The 22,371-nt window shown below is 40.6% G+C and overlaps 1 protein-coding gene across 1 annotated transcript in view; it reads left to right on the top strand.

Moving 5' to 3' along the window:
• The window catches only part of ITGA1 (integrin subunit alpha 1), a 178,344-nt gene that overhangs the window by 146,692 nt on the left and 9,281 nt on the right, over positions 1 to 22,371 (top strand). Inside the window, exons 21-28 of the mRNA XM_068271771.1 lie at positions 787 to 870; positions 1,919 to 1,995; positions 6,313 to 6,402; positions 8,450 to 8,552; positions 11,009 to 11,122; positions 11,265 to 11,369; positions 19,034 to 19,138; positions 21,436 to 21,528. Coding sequence (XP_068127872.1) covers positions 787 to 870; positions 1,919 to 1,995; positions 6,313 to 6,402; positions 8,450 to 8,552; positions 11,009 to 11,122; positions 11,265 to 11,369; positions 19,034 to 19,138; positions 21,436 to 21,528 — 771 coding nt within the window. The remainder of the gene's footprint in view (positions 1 to 786; positions 871 to 1,918; positions 1,996 to 6,312; positions 6,403 to 8,449; positions 8,553 to 11,008; positions 11,123 to 11,264; positions 11,370 to 19,033; positions 19,139 to 21,435; positions 21,529 to 22,371) is intronic.

The raw sequence follows: 22,371 nt of genomic DNA, 5'->3' as shown, positions 1-22,371 counted from the left end.
ACATGGGCAGAATGCTCCTGGCTATGGGAGTGTGATTGAGGAGGATGTGCATGGTTGGGGCTGTGCTTTTGGTGCCCAAATTGTACTGTACACTGCAGAGGCATAACTACAAATCATGGGGCCTCCCAGCAACATTTTGATGGGGTCCCCTCAATGTTCCTACCCTTTCCCTACCCCTGGTGACCATCACAGTCTGAGGGTCCATCTTGCAAAGGGTCATAAAACAATTGTGGCCACACCCAGATCAGGTGTAGCCAAAAACAATGCCTGATCTGAATGAACTTTTTATTGGAGGAAGGGAAGGTTAATAGTTGGGGGCAGTTTATGCAGCGCCCAAATTACCAGATGGCTGCCAGATGCCCCAAATTTCCTGCTTGGATTGCAAGGCTTCATCACTGAACTTTCCTATATCAGGTTTCATCAATATCTCAATAAATGCAGGAAGTGCGGTAACATCACGACAGCTTACAGCTTTCATTTATTGCTTATCAAAGTTTTATAAACTGGCTCCCAAGTGAATGAAATAAATATGGAATATTAACTTATTTATTAGAAATCTATTAACCAGGATCCATGCCCAAAGACTTGGACCAGGATTCAAACCCTGGTCAAAGTCTTAAACCCTGCAACAAAGGCAGCAACCTTGACCAGTACGCTACCCAGGTTAATAATAAGATCTATTGCAGCCGAACAATTAACTCTGTTTGAAGGATATTTAATAGTTATTGTTTAACCTTAATTTATTGACCCGTTTCACCACTACAACCCTGTGCTTTTACTCCACAGGATAAGCCGAAAGTCAGCTGTGATGACTCTGGTGAAGACTTTGTGTGTAGAGTTGGATATCCGTTCTTAAGGAAAAATGAAATGGTAAATTCATTGCATATAAAATGCCCATTCATGAAGGCTTATTCACCTGTTCTAAAAATATCTACTAGGACCCAAATTATACTGACTGTGTCTTGGGGAAGCAGTGGCTATCAGATGCAACATTTTCCAATATAATCAAAAGCTGATTTTCACAATGTAAAGGCAACCGAGCAGATTATGGCCCATATGCAATTCACTTTTACGCTTAAGTTTTCTCCTGGGTGATATTTTCAAACTTGTAAGTAAAATTCTTTTTAAACCACCAGCAAGCAAGAAAATACTCAAAATAATTTTGATAGTACTTTTCGCCAACTTTTAGGTACTTTTTCAAATATAAAGTGCTTAAAAGCTATTTTAAAGAGAAGATGAAAATAATCTCTTGGGAAATAACTCAGGAGAAAAAGTTAATTGCATATGGTCCTATGAGTACAGAATTGGTGCAAAGTATAGAATTGTATGATGGTTTGGAGTTGATTTGATAATGTTCTACTAAGCACTCAATGGAGAACACTAAGACGCCTTTATAACATGTACGATATATAGCCACATAGGTCATTAGAATAGGGTGCTATTAGAGCTAGATGAAGGGAGTCCAACCTTACAAAGAAGTGATTTAAAAATAGGCAACAGTTATTATGGAAACAGAAGTGACAATGACAAGAGTAAAAAAAACATATCCAGAATTCTAATCATTTTAACTGGAGAGTGAAAAAGTTACATGTTGGCCCATATGCAATTATTTTTTTCTCCTGAGTTTTCTCCTAGGTGATATTTTTAAACTTGTCAATAAAATGCCTTTTAAGCCACCAGAAACCAAGAAAATACTTAAAATAATTGTATTAGTACTTTTTCACCTACTTTTGGGTATTTTTTTTTGTTGAAAAGTGCTGGAAAGTTATTTAAAATCGAAGATGAAAAATTATCTCCTAGGTGAAAACTCAGATGAAAAAGAGAATTGCATATGGCCCGTTGTGTCTAAAATCGAGCTTTTCACTTCTTAATATACCTTTGAATTGCTTTTTACCAACATTGTTATTATTTGTTTTAGATTACATTTGCAGTAACCTTCCAGTTCAATGTGTCAAACCTCCTGGATACAGCTTCTATATTTATTCAAGCAGCAAGGTAATGCCTGTGTGCTGGTCTGAATGCCTGGTTGACTTGGCTGGCTGACATGCGTCACTTATTGATACAAAAACAGAGCTTTTGAAAAACAAAACAAAAAACAGTGCTTTTTAAGTGGTATGAAAGTAGTATAAAACTCAGCATTTCTTCTTTGCTGTAAAAAATTATTTATAGCAGGAAATAAAATGTAGCAGAACAGCATTCAAAAATTTAAAACATAGCACTTAATTCTTCAGTAAGAAGCTTAGATCCAAAGTTGGAAGCTTAAATCAGAAATCAAGTAATTACATTATCTTTTTTATGTTTCCTTATCAGCCACAATTAGTAAACATCTCTGGCAGTGCTTGAGATTGCATGGATAGGAGATGATAAAACAGCAGAGAAATCTCACTAGAAACATTATAATATACTAGCCGACCCGCGGTGTAGCATACTCCGCATAAGAGGGTAGAGGGCAGGAAGGGGGTATTGGGCACAGCGGTAGGGAGGGGGGTTGGACCCCCCCTCAACTGGGTCCCCCATGTGTGCTCTACCTCCAGCTTAAGCTCAGCAGGAACCCCCCCCCACCTGGGTCCCCCATGTGCACTCTCCCTCCAGCTTAAGCTCAGCAGGACCCCCCTCCCCCTTAAGCTCAGCAGGACCCCCCCCCCTCACCTGGGTCCCCCATGTGCACTCCCCCTTCAGCTTAAAGGGAAGGTTCAGGGACTATCCCAAAAAAATAAAAATCCCCATCCACTTACCTGGGGCTTCCTCCAGCCCGTGGCAGGCAGGAGGTGCCCTCGGCGCCGCTCCGCAGGCTCCCGGTGGTCTCCGGTGGACGGCCGACCTGGCCAGGCCGGCGGCCAGGTCGGGCTTCTTGTGTGCTCCAAAATGCGCCGCAAGGTGGCTCGCTGACGTCATCGGACGTCCTCCGGGCTGTACTGTAGTTCAGTAGTTCTGAGCCTGTGCAGTACAGCCCAGAGGATGTCCGATGACGCCAGCGAGCCGCCGTGAGGCGCATTTTGGAGCACACAAGAAGCCCAGCCTGGCCAGGTCGGGCGCGCCACCGGAGACCACCGGGAGCCCGTGGAGCGGCGCCGAGGGCACCTCCTGCCTGCCACGGGCTGGAGGAAGCCCCAGGTAAGTGGATGGGGACTTTTATTTTTTTGGGATAGTCCTTGAACCTTCCCTTTAAGCTCTGCAAGGAACACGCCCCCCCCCCCTGGTCCCCATGTGTGCTCCCTCTCCTGCTTAAGCACAGTAGCAGCCGCCACTATTAGTAAGAGGCAGCGGGCGGGGATGACTCACCTCTTCCGTGTTCCATCGTGCGTTCCACTGTCGTCATTTCCTGCAATGCCGCACACTGTATTGGTGTAATTTGCCTTTTTAAAACAGAAGGAAATCTGCAATAATTCAGCTATAAGTGAACATTTGTGGTTACCCACAATGTACTGCTACTAATTATGCAAATTACCCCTTTTCCCCCTTGGTAAGCCAAGCAAGGATCCAGAGCCACTGGTGTATAGCAAGCCTATAGCTTTAAGTTTTACACAGTCATATCAAACCCACACGTGACAGCCTATTTCAGACGTTTGGACCTCATCAGTACATAGCAGGGATTGATATGGCTGTATGAGATAGGGCTTGGACCAGTACAACAGAGTAACCAAGCAGCTCAGGGTGACCCAAACTACTAAGAATGTATAGGAGGATAAAAGAGACCAAAAAAGTACTCCTACTAAAAAAAGCAAAGCTTGGTGTAATTTTCCTTCTTAAAACAGAAGCAAATCTGCAATAATTCAGCTATAAGTGAACATTTGTGGTTACCCACAATGCACTGCTACTGAATATGCAAATTATCCCTCTTTGCCCTTGGTTTGATATGACACTACTTCTTCTTCTTGCTTGGACCAGCCCCTTCTTCTTGCTTGGACCGGCCCTGGGGGCAGGGCACTACTTCTTCTTCTTGCTTGAAGGTTGAGGCACTTACTCTATTATATATATAGACTACTTCTTCATCTTCTTGTTTGGACCAGCCCCTTCTTCTTGCTTGGACCGGCCCTGGGGGCAGGGCGCTACTTCTTCTTCTTGCTTGAAGGTTGAGGCACTTACTCTATTATATATATATAGATAAACATAGCAGCTATGCAATAGAAAACAATGGCAGCTTTCAGAGTAGATAAACTGTAATTTGTAAATGCACAATAATAATTGTTCACAAAAAGCAAATACGATAATTGTATGTGAAACAAAAAGAAAGAAAACATTTTGGTTGAATATTACGTCAGATTTTAATCCTGCTTTAATTAATATTTTCTGACTTGTAATGTTTACTGTAGAGAATTACAAAAATATAATCAGGACATCAGGAGGGTATGATGTGTATTACTTCCCCCCCCCCCCCCCCCAAACAAGGAAACTAAGAGTTATGGGTTACCATAAACTGTATTGTAAATATGTCAGGTTAGGATTGGTAAGATAATAGAACATGCCCCATTTTATTCAGTTTAACATTAGGAAACTCAAAGGATAAGACAGGTGAAATAGAAGATAGTAAGTAAAAAAAAAAGCAGAAATATCAACAATACAAAATGAACCAATCACCGAGCCAAGACTGTTTAGAAAGAGAAGATAATCAAAATCAAAACCTTATGGTACACCAACAGAGTGCAAAGACAGAAGATGGTGTGGGAATTCACTTAAAGTGAATGGTAAACGTTCAATATGATCACATTGTTCATCCATCAGAAGTGAATTTACTCGCAGTCTGATAAAAATAACTAATAAGTGAACTTTTGGCCATTGAGTAATTGGATTTTCTGGCAAATCTTGACAGTCCCCAGTGCACGTTTTGCTGTATACACGTGCCAAGGTCTATGTAACAGGAACCTCAGGGAACATACTTTTGTGGGTAGCAGGAAAAAAAGGGCACTGGCTGAGGGTGGACGAAAAGCAGTTATTGTTAATATGGCGAAAAAAGCAGAAAAAAGGGTGCCGCGATAAATATCATTAACAACATTAGAACATTTAAGCCTTTGAAGTATGTTATCATTTTAGAAGCTTGCAACATTATAGTTTTTGTCATATTATTTTGTTTGTATGTACAGATTTTACATGTTCAAAGATATTATCGTTTCTATGTGTAAAAGGGTGTTTCTGCAGAGGGAGTGGTTAGGGTTAGGCACCACCAGGGGGAGTGGTTAGGGTTAGGCACCACCAGGGGGGTTAGGCACCACCAGGGGGAGTGGTTAGGGTTAGGCACCACCGGGGGGGTGGTTAGGGTTAGGTGCCACCAGGGGAGTGGTTAGTTTTAGGCACCACCGGGGGGGGAGTAGGGTTGGGTTAAGCTGTATTGTTGAATTACGTAACGATTCTTCATTATTATTTCTCATCTGTTTTTACAATGGTATTTATTGTTAACCAAGTCTAACAACGATGTTTTTCGTTATCAGATTTCATTATCCAGCCGGGCCCTTTTTTCACGCTGCCCTTTTTTCAAGCACACCTTTTATGCTGTTTTGGTGCTGTGACCAATGAATCACAATAAAGAAACTTAGTGAAATTATGATCTGCTCATATTGGCTCATGTTCAGCTCATGCATACTAGCCCTACGCATACTAACCTTTCCTCTGCCCCCTTTTTTTTCACTATACGCTGTGGCAGTGCATAGTCCTGCCTTCCCGTCTAAAAGCAGAGTAGTGCAGGTAGCCCTTCTGATCTTGGTACCTGATCTTGATGCCGGATCAAGTCTCTTCTTCCACCCTGGAGGGGCGCTTTATGAGGGCATCCTCCTTTGGGTCCTAATCATATGATTTGGCATGTGATTGGGACCCAAAGGAGGACACCCATATAAACCGCCATGGCTCTGGATCCTGCGTCTGGATCCGTTAAATTTCAAATTGCTTCCTATGCTACTCTGCATTTAGGCTTGGCAAGGCAGCATGACACAAGAATAACCGGCTGTGGCAGCACTGTCCTGAGTTCTCTAACACAAGATAACTTGGGCAGGGCTGCCATAAAGGGTTAAAGGTTTCACAAGAAACAAAAAAGTGTTTTTTTTCTGGAGGTTTTGCAGTCAGTTGATATTTTTTAATTTTACTCGGAGCGATCCCACAAAGATAGTAGAATCCAGCCTGAATATGATCAAGAAAGAGATTTGTAGAGGGGGAACAGATAGGTCCTCCTTTATAGTCATATGAGTACAAAGGATGGAAAAAGACCTTATGTTAAGGAACAAGGGAAGAACAGCCTACAGTGGCCTCCAGTACCTCTATGGAAATTCAAAAAGTGGCACAAATATTTTTTTATTAAACAAAAAATATTTTTTCATGTTGTAGTGACAGTGATGAAAAGAACACGACCTTACACGACAACATAAAACACCTCACCTTTCCAGTGAAATATGAGACTGGCCTGACCTTTACTGGGTAAGAATATACCTGTATCCATAAAGTCTGTCTGTTAAATCTGTATCCATAACGTCTGTCTGTTATACCTGCATTCATAACGTCTGTCTGTTATACCTGTATCCATAACGTCTGTCTGTTATACCTGTATCCATATCATCTGTCTGTTATACCTGTATACATAACGTCTGTCTGTTATACCTGTATCCATATCATCTGTCTGTTATACCTGTATACATAACGTCTGTCTGTTATACCTGTATCCATATCTTCTGTCTGTTATACATGCATCCATATCGTCTGTCTGTTATACCTGTATCCATAACGTCTGTCTGTTATACCTGTATCCATAACATCTGTCTGTTATACCTGTATCCATATCATCTGTCTGTTATACCTGTATCCATATCATCTGTCTGTTATACCTGTATACATAACGTCTGTCTGTTATACCTGTATCCATATCTTCTGTCTGTTATACCTGCATACATAATGTCTGTCTGTTATACCTGTATCCATATCTTCTGTCTGTTATACCTGCATCCATATCGTCTGACTGTTATACCTGTATCCATAATGTCTGTCTGTTATACCTGCATCCATAACGTCTGTCTGTTATAACTGTATCCATAACGTCTGTCTGTTATACCTGTATCCATAACGTCTGTCTGTTATACCTGTATCCAAATCATCTGTCTGTTATACCTGTATACATAACGTCTGTCTGTTATACCTGTATACATAATGTCTGTCTGTTATACCTGTATCCATATCTTCTGTCTTTTATACCTGCATCCATAACGTCTGTCTGTTATACCTGTATCCATAACGTCTGTCTGTTATACCTGTATCCATATCATCTGTATGTTATACTTGCATCCATAACGTCTGTCTGTTATACCTGTAGCCATATCTTCTGTCTTTTATACCTGCATCCATAACGTCTGTCTGTTATACCTGTATCCATATCATCTGTCTGTTATACTTGCATCCATAACGTCTGTCTGTTATACCTGTATCCATATCATCTGTCTGTTATACCTGTATCCATAACGTCTGTCTGTTATACCTGTATACATAATGTCTGTCTGTTATACCTGTATCCATATCATCTGTCTGTTATACCTGCATCCATAACGACTGTCTGTTATACCTGTATCCATATCATCTGTCTGTTATACCTGTATCCATAACGTCTGTCTGTTATACCTGTATCCATATCATCTGTCTGTTATACCTGCATCCATAACGTGTGTCTGTTATACCTGCATCCATAACGTGTGTCTGTTATACCTGCATCCATAACGTGTGTCTGTTATACCTGTATCCATAACGTCTGTCTGTTATACCTGTATCCATAACATCTGTCTGTTATACCTGTATCCATATCATCTGTCTGTTATACCTCCATCCATAACGTCTGTCTGTTATACCTGTATCCATATCATCTGTCTGTTATACCTGTATCCATAACGTCTGTCTGTTATACCTGTATCCATATCATCTGTCTGTTATACCTGTATCCATAACGTCTGTCTGTTATACCTGTATCCATATCTTCTGTCTGTTATACCTGTATCCATAACGTCTGTCTGTTATACCTGTATCCATAACGTCTGTCTGTTATACCTGTATCCATATTTTCTGTCTGTTATACCTGTATCCATAACGTCTGTCTGTTATACCTGTATCCATAATGTTTGTCTTTTTATATTTTACCTGCTGCTAACTCAATATCTTACAGCAAGGGCCCGTTTCCACTACATATGTCTATTTCCCACACACTATTTCGAATGCAGAAATGCAGCTTATTGAAATCAATAGGCTGCATCCAAAACACAACAAGACATTTGTAAAGCGCTTTTCTCCCTGAGTACCCAAATCGCAAAAAAAAAAATGCACTTGAAAAAATGCATATTGCATCTTTTTGCAGAACTCATCCAAATCCCCATAGCCATGCTGAAATGGATGCAGCACCCCAATGGAAACGCAACCTCATAATAATTTCATTTGCATATCTATGTTTTGTGCGTTTGTTAACTGAACACTGTGGTTACGTTTTCCACAGCTCTGCAAAGGAATATCACGTAATTATTGCTGCTAACGATTCCATACCTACTGCAATTAATTCCACTGATTTGATTGGCCCAGAAGTCAGTCTGAGTTATCTGGTAAGTTCTGTCTGTTTGCAGTTTATTTTATCAGATATACTGTATATGAGTTTAGGGAAATTAGATCTTAGAGGGGCACTATGGCAAAAAAATTGTAAAATTTAAAATATGTGCAAACCTAGACAAATAAGAAGTACAAAGTAAAATGAGCCATAAACTACTTTTCTCCTATGTTGCTGTCACTTACAGTAGGTAGTAGAAATCTGACAGAGGCGACAGGTTTTGGACTAGTCCATCTCTTTATAGGGGATTCTCAGCAAGGCTTTTATTCTTTATGAAGATATTCCCTAAAAATGATTTAAACAATGATGCTGGCCAGCTTCCCTGCTTGCTACACAGTTTTTTGGCAGTTGAACAGAACAACTACCATTCACTAAGTGCTTTTCAAAATAAATAAATCCCTGAGAATCCCCTATGAAGAGATGGACTAGTCCAAAACCTGTCGCTTCTGTCAGATTTCTACTACCCACAGTAAGTGACAGCAACATAGGAGAAAAGTCATTTACTGTATGGCTCATTTTACTCTGGAAAAACAGACTTCTTATTTGTTTATGTTTGAACATATTTAAAATTGTAAAAATGTTTGCCATAGTGCCCCTTTAAAAAGGCCATAAATCTCCCGCTACGGCAGCCAAATGACCATCTGAATCAGTGCTGCCACAGGCAGGCCCGATCAATGATTGCACAATGGTTACAGCGTACGACATCTCTATGAATGTGAGGGAGCCCCTGGTCGCTGTCCTCCCAAATTTTAGATGTGTCCCTCCCAAGTCTCCACCATACTTCCGCATTCACATCCCACGTGACTACCAGCATATAAGAACGTGGGCTGTGTGTGTGTGTGACGTGTTATAACGCCAGCAGTCATGTGGGGCACCAATGTAAATGTACAATGGACATTCAAGGGCAGATGGACGTTCGGAGCCAACGGCAAGCGTAGTATTTACATGCACGGGCACCGGGGGACATCTGACGTTTGGGGGGAGAACAGCCAGGTATGGCGAGGCGGAGTCACAAGGCTGATTCCCTAAAGATTTTATACTGAAATTGACTGGGTATTGGCCTGTGCTGTATAGGGAGCCAAATGATCTCTTGGATTTGATCAGAAAGAGATCCGTTTCTTGGTCTAATCCAGTGATGATCGTAATCAGCTAATTACGATTACCCACGTTTTCGCAATTTCGCCTATACATAATTACGATTTGTACATTTAATTGATTTCATATAGTCGTTTCGAGTACAATTGCAAGTATTTTTTGCGTAATGTTGTGCCAACTTTGGCAGTGAATAGCAAAGCCCCCATACATGCTATTGACACCAAAATTGCTGCACATGTTAAGGAGAATAGTGGGTATAAGTTAAAAAAAGAATTTGACAAAAAGAACTTTTTGAGAAAATCAATTTTAAATATACAAAGAAAAAATGTTTTTTTAGCTCAGAAAAATGACAGTTTAAAAACCATTTTTCTTTGCATTTTTAAAATTGATTTAAAAAAAACAAAAAACAAAAACTAAGGTCTTTTTGACCTTTTTTTGACTTGTACCCACTACTCTCCTTAAAGCGGAATGAAACCCAGCATTTCTTCTTTGCTCTAATAGATTATTTACAGCATATTATATACAACCAGCATTTTTTATTTTTACTAGAACTGCATTCAAAGGGTTAACACAGGCTTTAGAAGCTTCCCTTCCAGCAGAGATGGCCGCTTCCGAACTTTACATAATGTTATCTAGTGTTTAATGGTATCAAGTGAGAAATGTAAACAAAGCCTTCTCTCACACTGCCGGGTCCCCTGAACAAAGTCAGACAAGCATAAATACTTTCTGATGCTTTCTGATTAAGTTAGAGGATGAATAAAGCAGTTATAAATAAAATGCAAAGTCAGCTCTCAGAGTAAAATAAGTGTACTTTAGGAACGTATAATTTCTAAATGAATAATAATACTTATGCACAAAAGCAAATATGCTAACCGAATGGCATATAAAAAGTAGGAAAACATGTTTTTATTGAATATTATGTCAGGGTTTTATACTGCTTTAACATGTGTAGCAAATTTAATAGCAATAGCATGTATGGGGGATTTGCTATTAACCACTAAAGTCGGCACAAAATTATGCAAACTTTGGCGAAAATTATGCAAAATTATGAAATATTAGTATTAAATATGAAATGAATTACGATTTTCTCCGAAATTTTGCTTTACGATTCCAACGCGTAATTGCGAATTTCTATGCAAAATGTCGGACCTCCACTGGTCCAATCTGCCGTGCATTAAAACAGGCATTTCCAGGGACAAATGTATCAAGACAGCCACCAAATAAGATAGAGATTATTTTGATATCTTTTAAATTAGTAACAGTTACAATAAATTCAATTTGTCTTCATGAATTATTTTTAAATGCGCTTTTGTTTTTTGTTGTTGTTTTTATTTATTTTGTTTGTTTGTTTCTTCACAGATTAGAAAGACTGATTATATTCCTATGCCAACCGTCACATTTCAGCTTTCAATCCCCCATTCATCTCCAGATGGCAATGTTCTTCTTTATCTGACCAACATGTCAGTTTCTGAAGTAGGTTTTCCTATTCCTGTTTCACTACTCAGTGTCCTACAAACATTCATAATATGAACATGAAACAAATCCATCACAGAGCAGATCTGCATCATACAGAAAACATACTCAATTATTTAATATGCCATTTTGTTTTCTCCAGAACGTGAACTGCAGAGCTGATCAACTTTTGGATCCGTTTAGAATTAATTCAGGAATCACTTATGTATTGCCCAAATTTCACGAAAGTATGAAAGATACAATATTGGTAAGTTTTCTGCTTGCTGAAATTGGCAGCTGTGTAATAATGTTGACTCATAGGCCTCAATTCACTAAGGGTAGTTTGGTAAAATAATTTTGCTTGGTAAAATACTGCATTCTGTATTTTGTATATTTCACTAAGCCCTGCTCGGTAAGTCTCACCAGCTGTGGAGCAGGTCAGCGGTGAGGCAGGATGCTGTGTGTATGAGTTGAAGTTTTCTGTGCAGTGCATCATGTCATCCCTTTAGACGTGCTGCAGCCACAAGAGGGAGCTCTTCTGTATGCCAGAATACAGATATCCACATGTAAAAGAGGGATCGCCAGCCACAAAACCAAATTCTATTTAAACACTGCAGTGTTTTTAAAATGCTGCCAGAAATCTCACCCTGCAGTACTCGTTCTCCAATCTATTCAGGAATCTATCTGCTGGTATTATATTCTCTCAGTCCCCCAGGCTCTTTTCTGTGCCATCGCCAACCACAGTGAGAGAAGGGAGGCTTGTCCTCTCCCCTTCCAACTTCCTGCTTCCCATTGATTGGCTGAGCAGACTGCAGTGTGAAGCTGCCTAGCTAAAACATGATCCTCTGCTCACTTGTGTTTACAAGCAAGGCTGAGGTGACTCAGCGATTGGAGGAGAAAATAAAAAAGTTAAGGGAAGAAATGGCATCAGGATTTAGCCTCAAACTGAGAGAAAAAGACATGGCCCCCACCAGGAACAGAATTCTCTTCATTTACTTTATGGCATTCACTGAAATCAAAATGTGGACAGTACAATACATGTGTTATGTACGTAGATCAAGTATTTATCTACTTGTATGTGTGTTTTTCCCCTGGCATAGTAAGGCTAATCCTACTGCTTAAAGAGATGCAGAAAAGCCTCAAAAAATGCCACCTTCCCTTGCTCTGCTACAGTGAAGTCCTGCCTCCCAGAGTATCGGACCAAATGAAAATGAGAAGCAGGGCTGTGTGGCTCTCCCTATTGGCAGTCTGTCAATGTTACCGCACAGAGAGAGCATGGAGAGAGTGAGTTATCGGCTGCTAAGAGCTGGAGAGAAATGCCAAACACTTTTGTTTGATTTGCCGAATGCGTTAATCTTTGTGAATGTCTTTGCAATTTCTTTACATTTGAGGTTTTTTTACCGCACAAGTTGGTAATTTACCTCACTAGTTGGTGATTCTAATTTTCTGTACGGTGATAGGTTTAGTGAATTGGAATTTGGGAAGATGATTGGTAAAATCAGCGGTTTTCTGCATTACCGAATGCGGTAATGCTTAGTGAATTTAGGCCATAGAGTCTAAAGGTGGCCACACACCTTACAATTTTTTAAATATCTGTTCAATTTAAAAATAGCACTCAATTTTTCTGACTGATTGTAACAATTAAAAAATCTGACAAATGTACCACACACCTATTTTCAATTTTTCATTTTCATTTCTCATGAATAAAATGATTTAAAGCTAAGAAAAAAATTGGATTGGAACTGTACATCAAGTAATTCAATCCATCACACACCATACAATTCTTGATAAAGTTGATCTGAAATGTCCAACATGTCCTTTCTCCAAAAAATGAAAAAAAGGGAAATCCAATTGGATTTCTCGATCGAAAACAAAGAAAAGCTCTTGATTTTTCACGACAACCGATCGTAATTGGTGAAAAATTGTATGGTGTGTGGCCACTTCAATTCTTGAAGACAGGACCAGAACTCACTCAGACACAGGAAGTAGACTGAGATAGGCTGGAGATATGGTCAATAGTGTTGGGGCCAGAAAAGGATTAAGATGAAATGGAGCCCTAGGCAAGATAGCACTTTTTGCCCATCGCTGATGATCGCCTGGCTTTTTTAGTAAGATTTAGTGGGGGCCCCTAGACATTCCCCAGGCCCTAGGCAACTGCCTAGGGTTGCCTTGTGGATGAGCGGGCTCTGGTTGGGGCTTATCTCCAAATTCGAAAATGCACCCTTACGGGAAGATGGTTCCAAACAGCTCAAAAAACATGACAAACACTAGTTACATTTAGACATTTAACTACATAACGACTGCATCACACCCATGGGCGTGACCGCAGCGGGAGCCCCAGGACTGCCTAACGCCAATTGGCATCAAGTTCTGGAGCTGCAGTTTCCCAGTGAACGGCCGCGCGCATGCGTGTTCATTCCCTGCCAGTTCATGGAGCGGAGCACTACCTGGGGACTCTTCCTATACCCTTTGACAAAGAGATCTAAACAGCGCTGTCAGGGTAAATATAGACATTCCTTCTGACAATCACTGCATGATTGTTTGATTGCTGCCAGAGCTCAATGTGTCACTAGTCAGATTAGAGTCAGTGTTTGCTCTTTGCACATGCTCTTTGCACGTTTTCTAGCTGCTGCTAGTTTGATGTAGTGATTGTATGTTCTACATGTAATGATCCACGGATTGTACTTGCCTTTGTTGATCAGCTTTGTATTATCATTGTAACCACTATCACTGTATACATTTGCTGGGCTGTGATCTGTTGTCCACAGCCCATTGCATTTTGTGATAAATCTGTGATTTTTGTGATTATATTATACAGTACAATATTTAAGCAATACAACAGCTTGGTGTGCCGGTCATTTCTTGTATATTCATGATTTTGTAAGACCTCAAGTAGGTCTGGTTTACTGACTGTAGCACCCACGTGTTCATTGTTCTTTGCTGTGTTGGAAGGTGTGCATACCTACATTCATTTAACGCCCCAGTACTGCAATTACCATAATATGGTGAGAAGCAATTTGTAAAAAAAAAAAAAGTTATGCAAACCATCAAAACTAAAACTGCTTTAAATATGATGTAAATGGGGTTACTGTTGATGAGAAGTGGTGAACTAGACAGGAAATAGGTGTTTATTAGAGAGGATTTTGTAAGGTCAGGTGTTTTGTTTCCAATGGCTGAATGTTTATTTGGGTGTGACTCAATTACTACTGAGTTTAAAGACTAATATAAAAAGCACTGAAAAATGTTTTCTTAAAAAGGGAACAATATGGAAGGCTGCACATTCCTTTGAATATAAGGGGCCTTATGTAAATCACTTTTTCTCTGAGTTATCTCCTAGGAGATAATTTTCTTATACTCTTTAAAATAACTTTTAATCATTTTACAATTGAAAAAGCAATGTTTCAATTTTTTAAACATTTTTCAAAAGTTGGTAAAACATACTATCTGTCAGGTATAGCAGTATTACCTCACCAGCGGAGAGTGCTGCGGCCGGCGTTTCCGCGTCTGACATCATCCCGGCGGCGGCCGCATCCTCTCAGACATCTTGCACAGCCCCTGGCAGGACAGGTCTCTCCTCTGCACATCAGATTAGGTCAGCACGCTCGCGGGCGGGGAGGCAGGACCTTTATAATCTGAGGAGACGGGTCAGCTGATCTTGCGGTCAGCTGACACCAGCCTGCCAATCACAAGCGGCTGATTGGTTCAGCCCTCTGGGCGGGCGGCTTGAATTTGCTTTCTGTATTTAAGCTGGGAGATGTCACTTGCTCATTGTCTGTTGTTGTGAATACTTCGTGTGCGCGTTTAGACCTTTGATAGCTGTAATCAGTAGTGAAAAACATACCAATTGTATTTATCTGTGTATGACTCTTTGCCTGCTCTGACTATTCTTTCTGCCTTGTGATTCTGTACCTCTGCCCATCTGATCTTGTTGCCGACTGTTGCTTGAACTTCACTCTGATTCTGCTTGTCGATTCTGTACCTTATCTGCCCGTCTGTTGCCTACCTGATCTGTCTGACTATTCTCTCTCACCAGTGGGCCCTCACCACTGGTGAGGTTACCGCTGTGGTTCTATCTGTAACCTCCATCACCACTGGTGAGGTTACCGCTGTGGTTCTATCTGTAACCTCCATTGCCACTGGTGAGGTTACCGCTGAGAATCTATCAGAAACTTACTGTTTGCACCAATCACTACACTTTGTGCAATAAAGCTAGTGACTTTTGTCATGTCTTACACTCCATTTGCTTACTATATCTGTATTATTGGTGATTCTGCAGATCACCATATAATCAGATATACTATCTGTATTATTGGTGATACTGCAGATCACCACATAATCAGAATTCTGTTATCCTGCTGACACTAATTGTTACACTATCAAAATTATTTTTAATATTGTCTTGCTTGCTGGTGGTTTAAAAAGCCTTTTAAGACAAGGGGCCATATGCAATTCTCCCAGGTGATAATTTTTCATCTTCGATTTTAAATAACTCTCCAGCACTATTCAACTTAAAAAGTACCAAAAAGTAGGTCAAAAGTACAAAAGTATGACATTTTTTTTGAGCATTTTCTTGCTTTCTGGTGGCTTAAAAGGCATTTTATTGACAAGTTTATAAATATCACCTAGGAGAAAACTCAGGAGAAAAAATAAATTGCATATGGCCCAGGGTCTTTTTAAAATTCCATTTGGCCTGTTCCATCTCTTGGGAATACCTCAAGATAAGTGGTGAAATATTAGTCATAATCATCACAATTAGAGACAGCTAATCAAAGTGATTCAAAAAAATGTGTATCAAATAACTAAAGTATCCCATGTAGCTTTAGGTGAGATTGATCTGCTGACACCTGGGCCCATATGCAATTCCACTTTTCTCCTGCGTGTTCTCCTAGGTGATAATTTTTCATCTTCTATTTAAAATAATTTTAGAGCACTTTTCAACTGAAAAAGTACAGAGAAGTAAGTAAAAAAGTACTATCAAAATAATTTTGAGTATTTTCTTGCTTGCTGGTGGCTTAGCAGGCATTTTATTGACAAATTTAAAAATATCACCTAGGAGAAAACTCAGGAGAAAAAGTTAATTGAATTTGGGCCCTGGGCCCATATGCAATTAACTTTTTCACCTGAGTTATCTCCTAGGAGATAATTTTCATCTTCTCTTTATACTTCCTTTTAGCATTTTACAATTGAAAAAGTACCCAAAAGTTGGTGTAAAAGTACTAATACATTTATTGTGGGTATTTTCTTGCTTACTGCTGTCTTAAAGGGTATTTTATGACAAGTTGTGAAAATATCACCTAGGAGAAAACTCAGGTGAAACATTGAATTGCCTATGGGCCTTGGGCCCAAATGGAATTAGCTTTTTCACCTGCATTTTCTTCTAGGAGATAATTTTTCATTGTCAATTTGAATTAACTTTTTAGCACTTTTAAATAGAAAAAATACAAAAAAGTAGGTGAAAAAGTGCTGTCAAAATTATTTTGAGATTTTTTGTTTGCTTCCTGGTGGATTAAAAGGTCTATAGGTGTCCCCAGTATATGTAGCCAGCTGTATAGGTGTTCCCAGCATATGTAGCCAGGTGTATAGCTGTCCCCAGTATATGTAGTCAGGTGTATAGGTGTCCCCAATATATGCAGCCAGGTGTATAGGTGTCCCCAGTATAGCCAGATCTATAGGTGTCCCCAGTATATGCAGCCAGGTATAGGTGTCCCCAGTATATGTAGCCAGGTCTATAGGTACTGTATCCCCAGTATAAGTAGCCAGCTGTATAGGTGTCCCCTGTATATGTAGCCAGGTGTATAGGTGTCCCCAGTATATGTAGTCAGGTGTATAGGTGTCCCCAATATATGCAGCCAGGTGTATAGGTGTCCCCAGTATAGCCAGATCTATAGGTGTCCCCAGTATATGCAGCCAGGTATAGGTGTCCCCAGTATATGTAGTCAGGTGTATAGGTGTCCCCAGTAAATGCAGCCAGGTGTATAGGTGTCCACAGTATATGCAGCCAGGTGTATAGGTGTCCCCAGTATATGCAGCCAGGCCGTTAAGTGTCCCCAGTATATGTAGCCAGGTCTATAGGTACTGTATCCCCAGTATAAGTAGCCAGCTGTATAGGTGTCCCCTGTATATGTAGCCAGGTGTATAGGTGTCCCCAGTATATGTAGTCAGGTGTATAGGTGTCCCCAATATATGCAGCCAGGTGTATAGGTGTCCCCAGTATAGCCAGATCTATAGGTGTCCCCAGTATATGCAGCCAGGTATAGGTGTCCCCAGTATATGTAGTCAGGTGTATAGGTGTCCCCAGTATATGTAGTCAGGTGTATAGGTGTCCCCAGTATATGCAGCCAGGTGTATAGGTGTCCACAGTATATGCAGCCAGGTGTATAGGTGTCCCCAGTATATGCAGTCAGGCCGTTAAGTGTCCCCAGTATATGTAGCCAGGTCTATAGGTACTGTATCCCCAGTATAAGTAGCCAGCTGTATAGGTGTCCCCCGTATATGTAGCCAGGTGTATAGGTGTCCCCAGTATATCCACCTAGGTGTATAGATGTCCCCAGTATATGTAGCCAGGTGTATAGCTGTCCCTAGTATATGTAGCCAGGTCTATAGGTGTCCCCAGTATATGCAGCCAGGTGTATAGGTGTCCCCAGTATAGCCAGATCTATAGGTGTCCCCAGTATATGCAGCCAGGTGTATAAGTGTCCCCAGTATATGTAGTCAGGTGTACAGGTTTCCCCAGTATATGCAGCCAGGTGTATAGGTGTCCCCAGTATAGCCAGATCAATAGGTGTCCCCAGTATATGCAGCCAGGCCTTTAAGTGTCCCCAGTATATGTAGCCAGGTCTGTAGGTGTCCCTTTCGAAATGTTTAAGTGTCGGCGCAGTGGCTGACAGCAGGCGGGGACTTAGCGCTGTTCTTCCAGCGGCCGGAGGGAGCTCTGCTATGTGCGCCGCTAGTCTGGTCTTGAGTAGACCAGACTAGTGGCACACAGATCAAACTCCCTCTGGAGGCTGTAACAGCAGTAAGTCTCCGCCCGCTGTCAGCCGCTTCGCTGACACTTAAACATTCCAGAGGGGAGAGCCAGGAAGGGGGGCCCCAAAGTGAAGGAGGGGGGGGAGACATCCCCACTTCCCCGCCGCTGTGCCTATCGCTCCCGTTCACTGGTCGCCTCCCTTCCTGCTCAGGGTGTTCTGGCGGGCCCCCCTCCCTGACCACGGGGCCTCGGTCTATGCCCGAATAATCAGTCTGCCCCTGGTTGTGAAACTATAACCTAGGAGAAAACTCAGGTGAAAAAAGTGAATTCCATATAGCCCCAGGGCTCATATGCAATTAACATTTTCACCTGAGTTTTTTCCTAGGTGATGTGTTCACAACTTGGCAAAAAATGCCTTTTAAACCACCAGCAAGCAAGAAAATACTCAAGATAATTTTGATAGTACTTTTTCCTCCAGTTTTTGGTACTTTTTTAATTGCAAAACGCTGAAAAATTATTTTAAATACAATATGAAAAATTATCTCCAAGGAGAAAACTCAGGAGAAAAAGTGAATTGCATGTGGCCCCTGGTCTCTCTCTTGGCTGGATGCATTATGATAGCCAAAACCATACATTTTTGCAAATTATACAAAACTTGTATTCATAATTCGTACCTCGTAAAGGTATTCATGGTAAATGTTATTTGGAGGGGTAGAGTTGCAATGTCCAGGCTTTGGGCGGCAGAGAGAAAGCAGTGGGCATGGCAGAAGTAGTGAAAGGAAGTGGGGCGACACAGCAAACAGCCTGGCCTCAGCAAGTGCTCTTGGGGTGGCCCGCGGGCCGAATGTGGCCCATGGGCCGCTATTTGGACAGTCCTGCTTTAGATCTTCCAGTGATGCGACTACAGTGTATAGAATTTACTGTGACACTGAAACCTATTTAACAATACTATAATTATTTAACAGGACTGCAAGAGAATGAAGTGTTCCTCCTTTAACTGCACGGTTGAGCCATCTAACAGTACCCACATAAACATGACACTAAGAGTATGGAAAGCAACTTTCATTAAGGTAATTATTTTCTTTTTTATTTCAGTTTGGCATTTTACTATGATACGAAATGCTTTGATATCCCCACATGACCTCAGCCGGTTGGTTGGGAAGCAACTGCATGCCTATTGGCAAAATTGGATCTCCTCAGGCTCCAACCTGGCCAGATTTTTCTAGGAAGTTGCTTTTATCCCCTGCTCTTCCAGAGAAACAAACTGCAGATGCCCTCCTTTGCCCATTATTATCATTGTGCAGATAATGCAAGCATAGATAATTATACAGCTGCCATTGTCATGAAGAATCAGTTGTTTGTTAGATCCTTGCTATTAATCCTTAGCTTTCCGTTTTGGTAAGTCCTCCAGTCATCACCAGTAGGCTCATACAACCCATGCGCAGTAAGTGGTGACTGCAGGTTTTACTGAGATGGAAAGCGGCGGATCGAGGCAGCACAGGAGCACTAGGGTTGCTCATTCGGATTCCGCAGAAATGCAATTTCTGCATTTCCAATCGGAAATTGCATTTCCGCATCAGAATGCGGAAATGGGTAATACAAGTGCGGTAGGTATTAACTGCTAAAGTCGGCGGATTTTTACTGTAATGTAATGTGCGGTAATTTTAAGTCGGAAGACTCGGAATGAATAAACCAATCAGAGAATGGGGATTAAGGTGGAAATTTCAGCATTCTCTGATTGGCCTATTCATTCTGAGTTTTCTGATTGGCTTAAAATTACTGCATATCGGATAACGCGGATTTTCTGCTTTTTACATTACAGTAAAAATCCGCCAAATTTAGCGGTTAATAGCAAAGCTCCCCTAAGTCCTAGAAACACCAAATTTTCAGGGTTTATTAAACAGAATCTTGTGAATAAGATAAAAAAAAAGTTTTCAAAAAGACCTCATAGTTTTTGAGAAAATCAATGTTAAAGTCGGCAGAAATGTCCACGATTTCCGGCGGAAATTGGTAGGGGAAAGCGAAATCGGTAGCAGTAGCGGTAACTAGCAATGGCGGAATGCGGATTTTCAGCAAAATCGTAAATTGGCATTTCCTACGAGGAAGCCCACGGCCTGAAGGAGGCTGGAGGAAGCCCCAGGTATATTTCTTTTTGTTGGTATCAGCTTTCCTTTAACCTTTAAAGGGGCACTATGGTGAAAAAAATTAAATATGTGCAAACATAGACAAATAAGAAGTACGTATTTTTCCAGAGTAAAATGAACCATAAATTACTTTTCTTACAGAAGTGACAGGTTTTGGACTAGTCCATCTAATTTATGGCTCATTTTACTCTGGAAAAAAACATACTTTTTATTTGTATATTTTTGCACATATTTTAAATTTTAAAAATTTTCGCCATAGTGCCCCTTTAAATGCAAAATAATTATGAAATTCCTATTTAGGAGCAGAAGTTTAGATACAGTTGTTTATCTTTATCTTGTTCTGTTAGACACCCTCTCAACAGATGCACCTATTGTCTCCACCCCCACCCTTTAGATTGTAAGCCTCTGGCAGGGCCATCTCCTTTAGTGTTTCCAGCTTGATTATGCAATTTTACTGACAATCACCCTTCTTGTGGACTAGAACAGTCTCTATTTTGCCCTATGACACTGTATTATCAAATCATTTGCATGATCTTGTTTTGTTGTGAGTTTCCTGTATGTCCTACCTGTATGTTAACCCTTTTATCTATTGTGCAGCGCTGCGTAATATGTTGGCGCTATATAAATACAATAAATAATAATAATAATAATAATCTTATTGGGTTATTTTTACTTCAGGTTTGTTTTAAGTATAAGCATACTGTCATTGAAACTGTAGATGATCTTTCTTGTAAAATAAAGAGCCCTAAAGTGTCGCATGTGACCGGGAAACGTGTTTGTAATAAGTCATGCCATATGGTTATCAGAAACGGTGTTTATGCATAAGATAAGCTTCTCCTCAGAGGCCTTTTAGGCTCCTTTTACACTTGCTGTGTCGCATTGTACTATGGGAGTATCATATTGATTGCGGTGCAGTGGGACTCGACACAGTAACGCAGCACATGCAGGGCATTAACAATATGACAAGCGTGTTTACATTGTCAGTGAGGCATACTTTCATTGTAATGTATGCTTCACTGTGTGGTCATACTGTAGCAGCAAGTGCAGCGTGACATTTCCTGACCATTGCGGTGCGATTGTAAAATAATCACACTGCAATGGAATGTAGCAATTGTGGACTAAAGCAAAACAAAATCAGCTGGGATGATGTGTCAGAAAAATTACAGTGATATAATGTCCTGAAGCATATGAAACGTTGCATTATTATTTTTTTTTTTTTACAGGCCAGTATTCATAGTCTGAATCTAGTTTTAAATGCTGTGCTGAAAAGTGAGAGTGACATAGTAATCCTACAAAGTGAGAGTGCAAATTATGAGGTGAGTACAGGCCCCTCTGGAAATCCTCTAGAAATATGTACTGTATGTCTTATTATTATTTTGTATTGATATAGCTCCGACATCTTCCGCATCGCTTTACAGAGTATATAATGGCCTCAATTCACTAAGCTTATCTCCTGTCTCTAGAGCTGTCACCATAGTGATAAGGCATGAAGTATTCAGGAAACATTTTACCTCAGGCAAACCTAAAGTTAACTCTTCTGTCTTTAACCTATTTTGGTTCCTGGACATAGAAACTACGTCCAGGAACCATGCACGCTACCGCGCGCTCCCGCGGCCGATCGCGCGTGTGCACGCGCACTCCCGGCCGCGGATTCGGTAGCCAGGGAATCAATGTATCGGGCTATGGTGCCTGATCACTGATTCCTCTCCCCCGCTGAAAAAGCGACAGCTTCTCTCGGAAGCTGCGCCTTTTCTGGCCGTTCCCTCCCCGATGCGTCACTCTAAGCGTGTGTTACGCTTAGAGTGACGTCATGTAAACAAACTCATGGCCGCCATCTTGTGGCCAAAAAGTAATACTACAACTGAAAATAAAAATAAATTAAAATGAACACACATTTACATTATAAATCTATTGTTTACCTCCCACCCTCCCAAAACTACCCAAATAAAATGTTTACTATAAAAAAAACAAAAACATTACAATAAAAAAAAAAAACCATGTAAATATTTACCTAAGGGTCTAAACTTTTTAAATATCAATGTAAAGATGAAATATTTGTATCTTTTTTTTATTTTAAACTTGTTAATAGTGATAGATGCAAAATGGAAAAAATGCACCTTTATTTCCAAATAAAATATTGTCGCCATACATTGTGATAG

This window comes from Hyperolius riggenbachi, chromosome 1 (assembly GCF_040937935.1).
Source record: "Hyperolius riggenbachi isolate aHypRig1 chromosome 1, aHypRig1.pri, whole genome shotgun sequence".
In the NCBI taxonomy this organism is placed as follows: domain Eukaryota; kingdom Metazoa; phylum Chordata; class Amphibia; order Anura; family Hyperoliidae; genus Hyperolius; species Hyperolius riggenbachi.
Note: the sequence above shows the minus strand (reverse complement) of the source record. Positions and strands in the feature narration are given on the sequence as shown.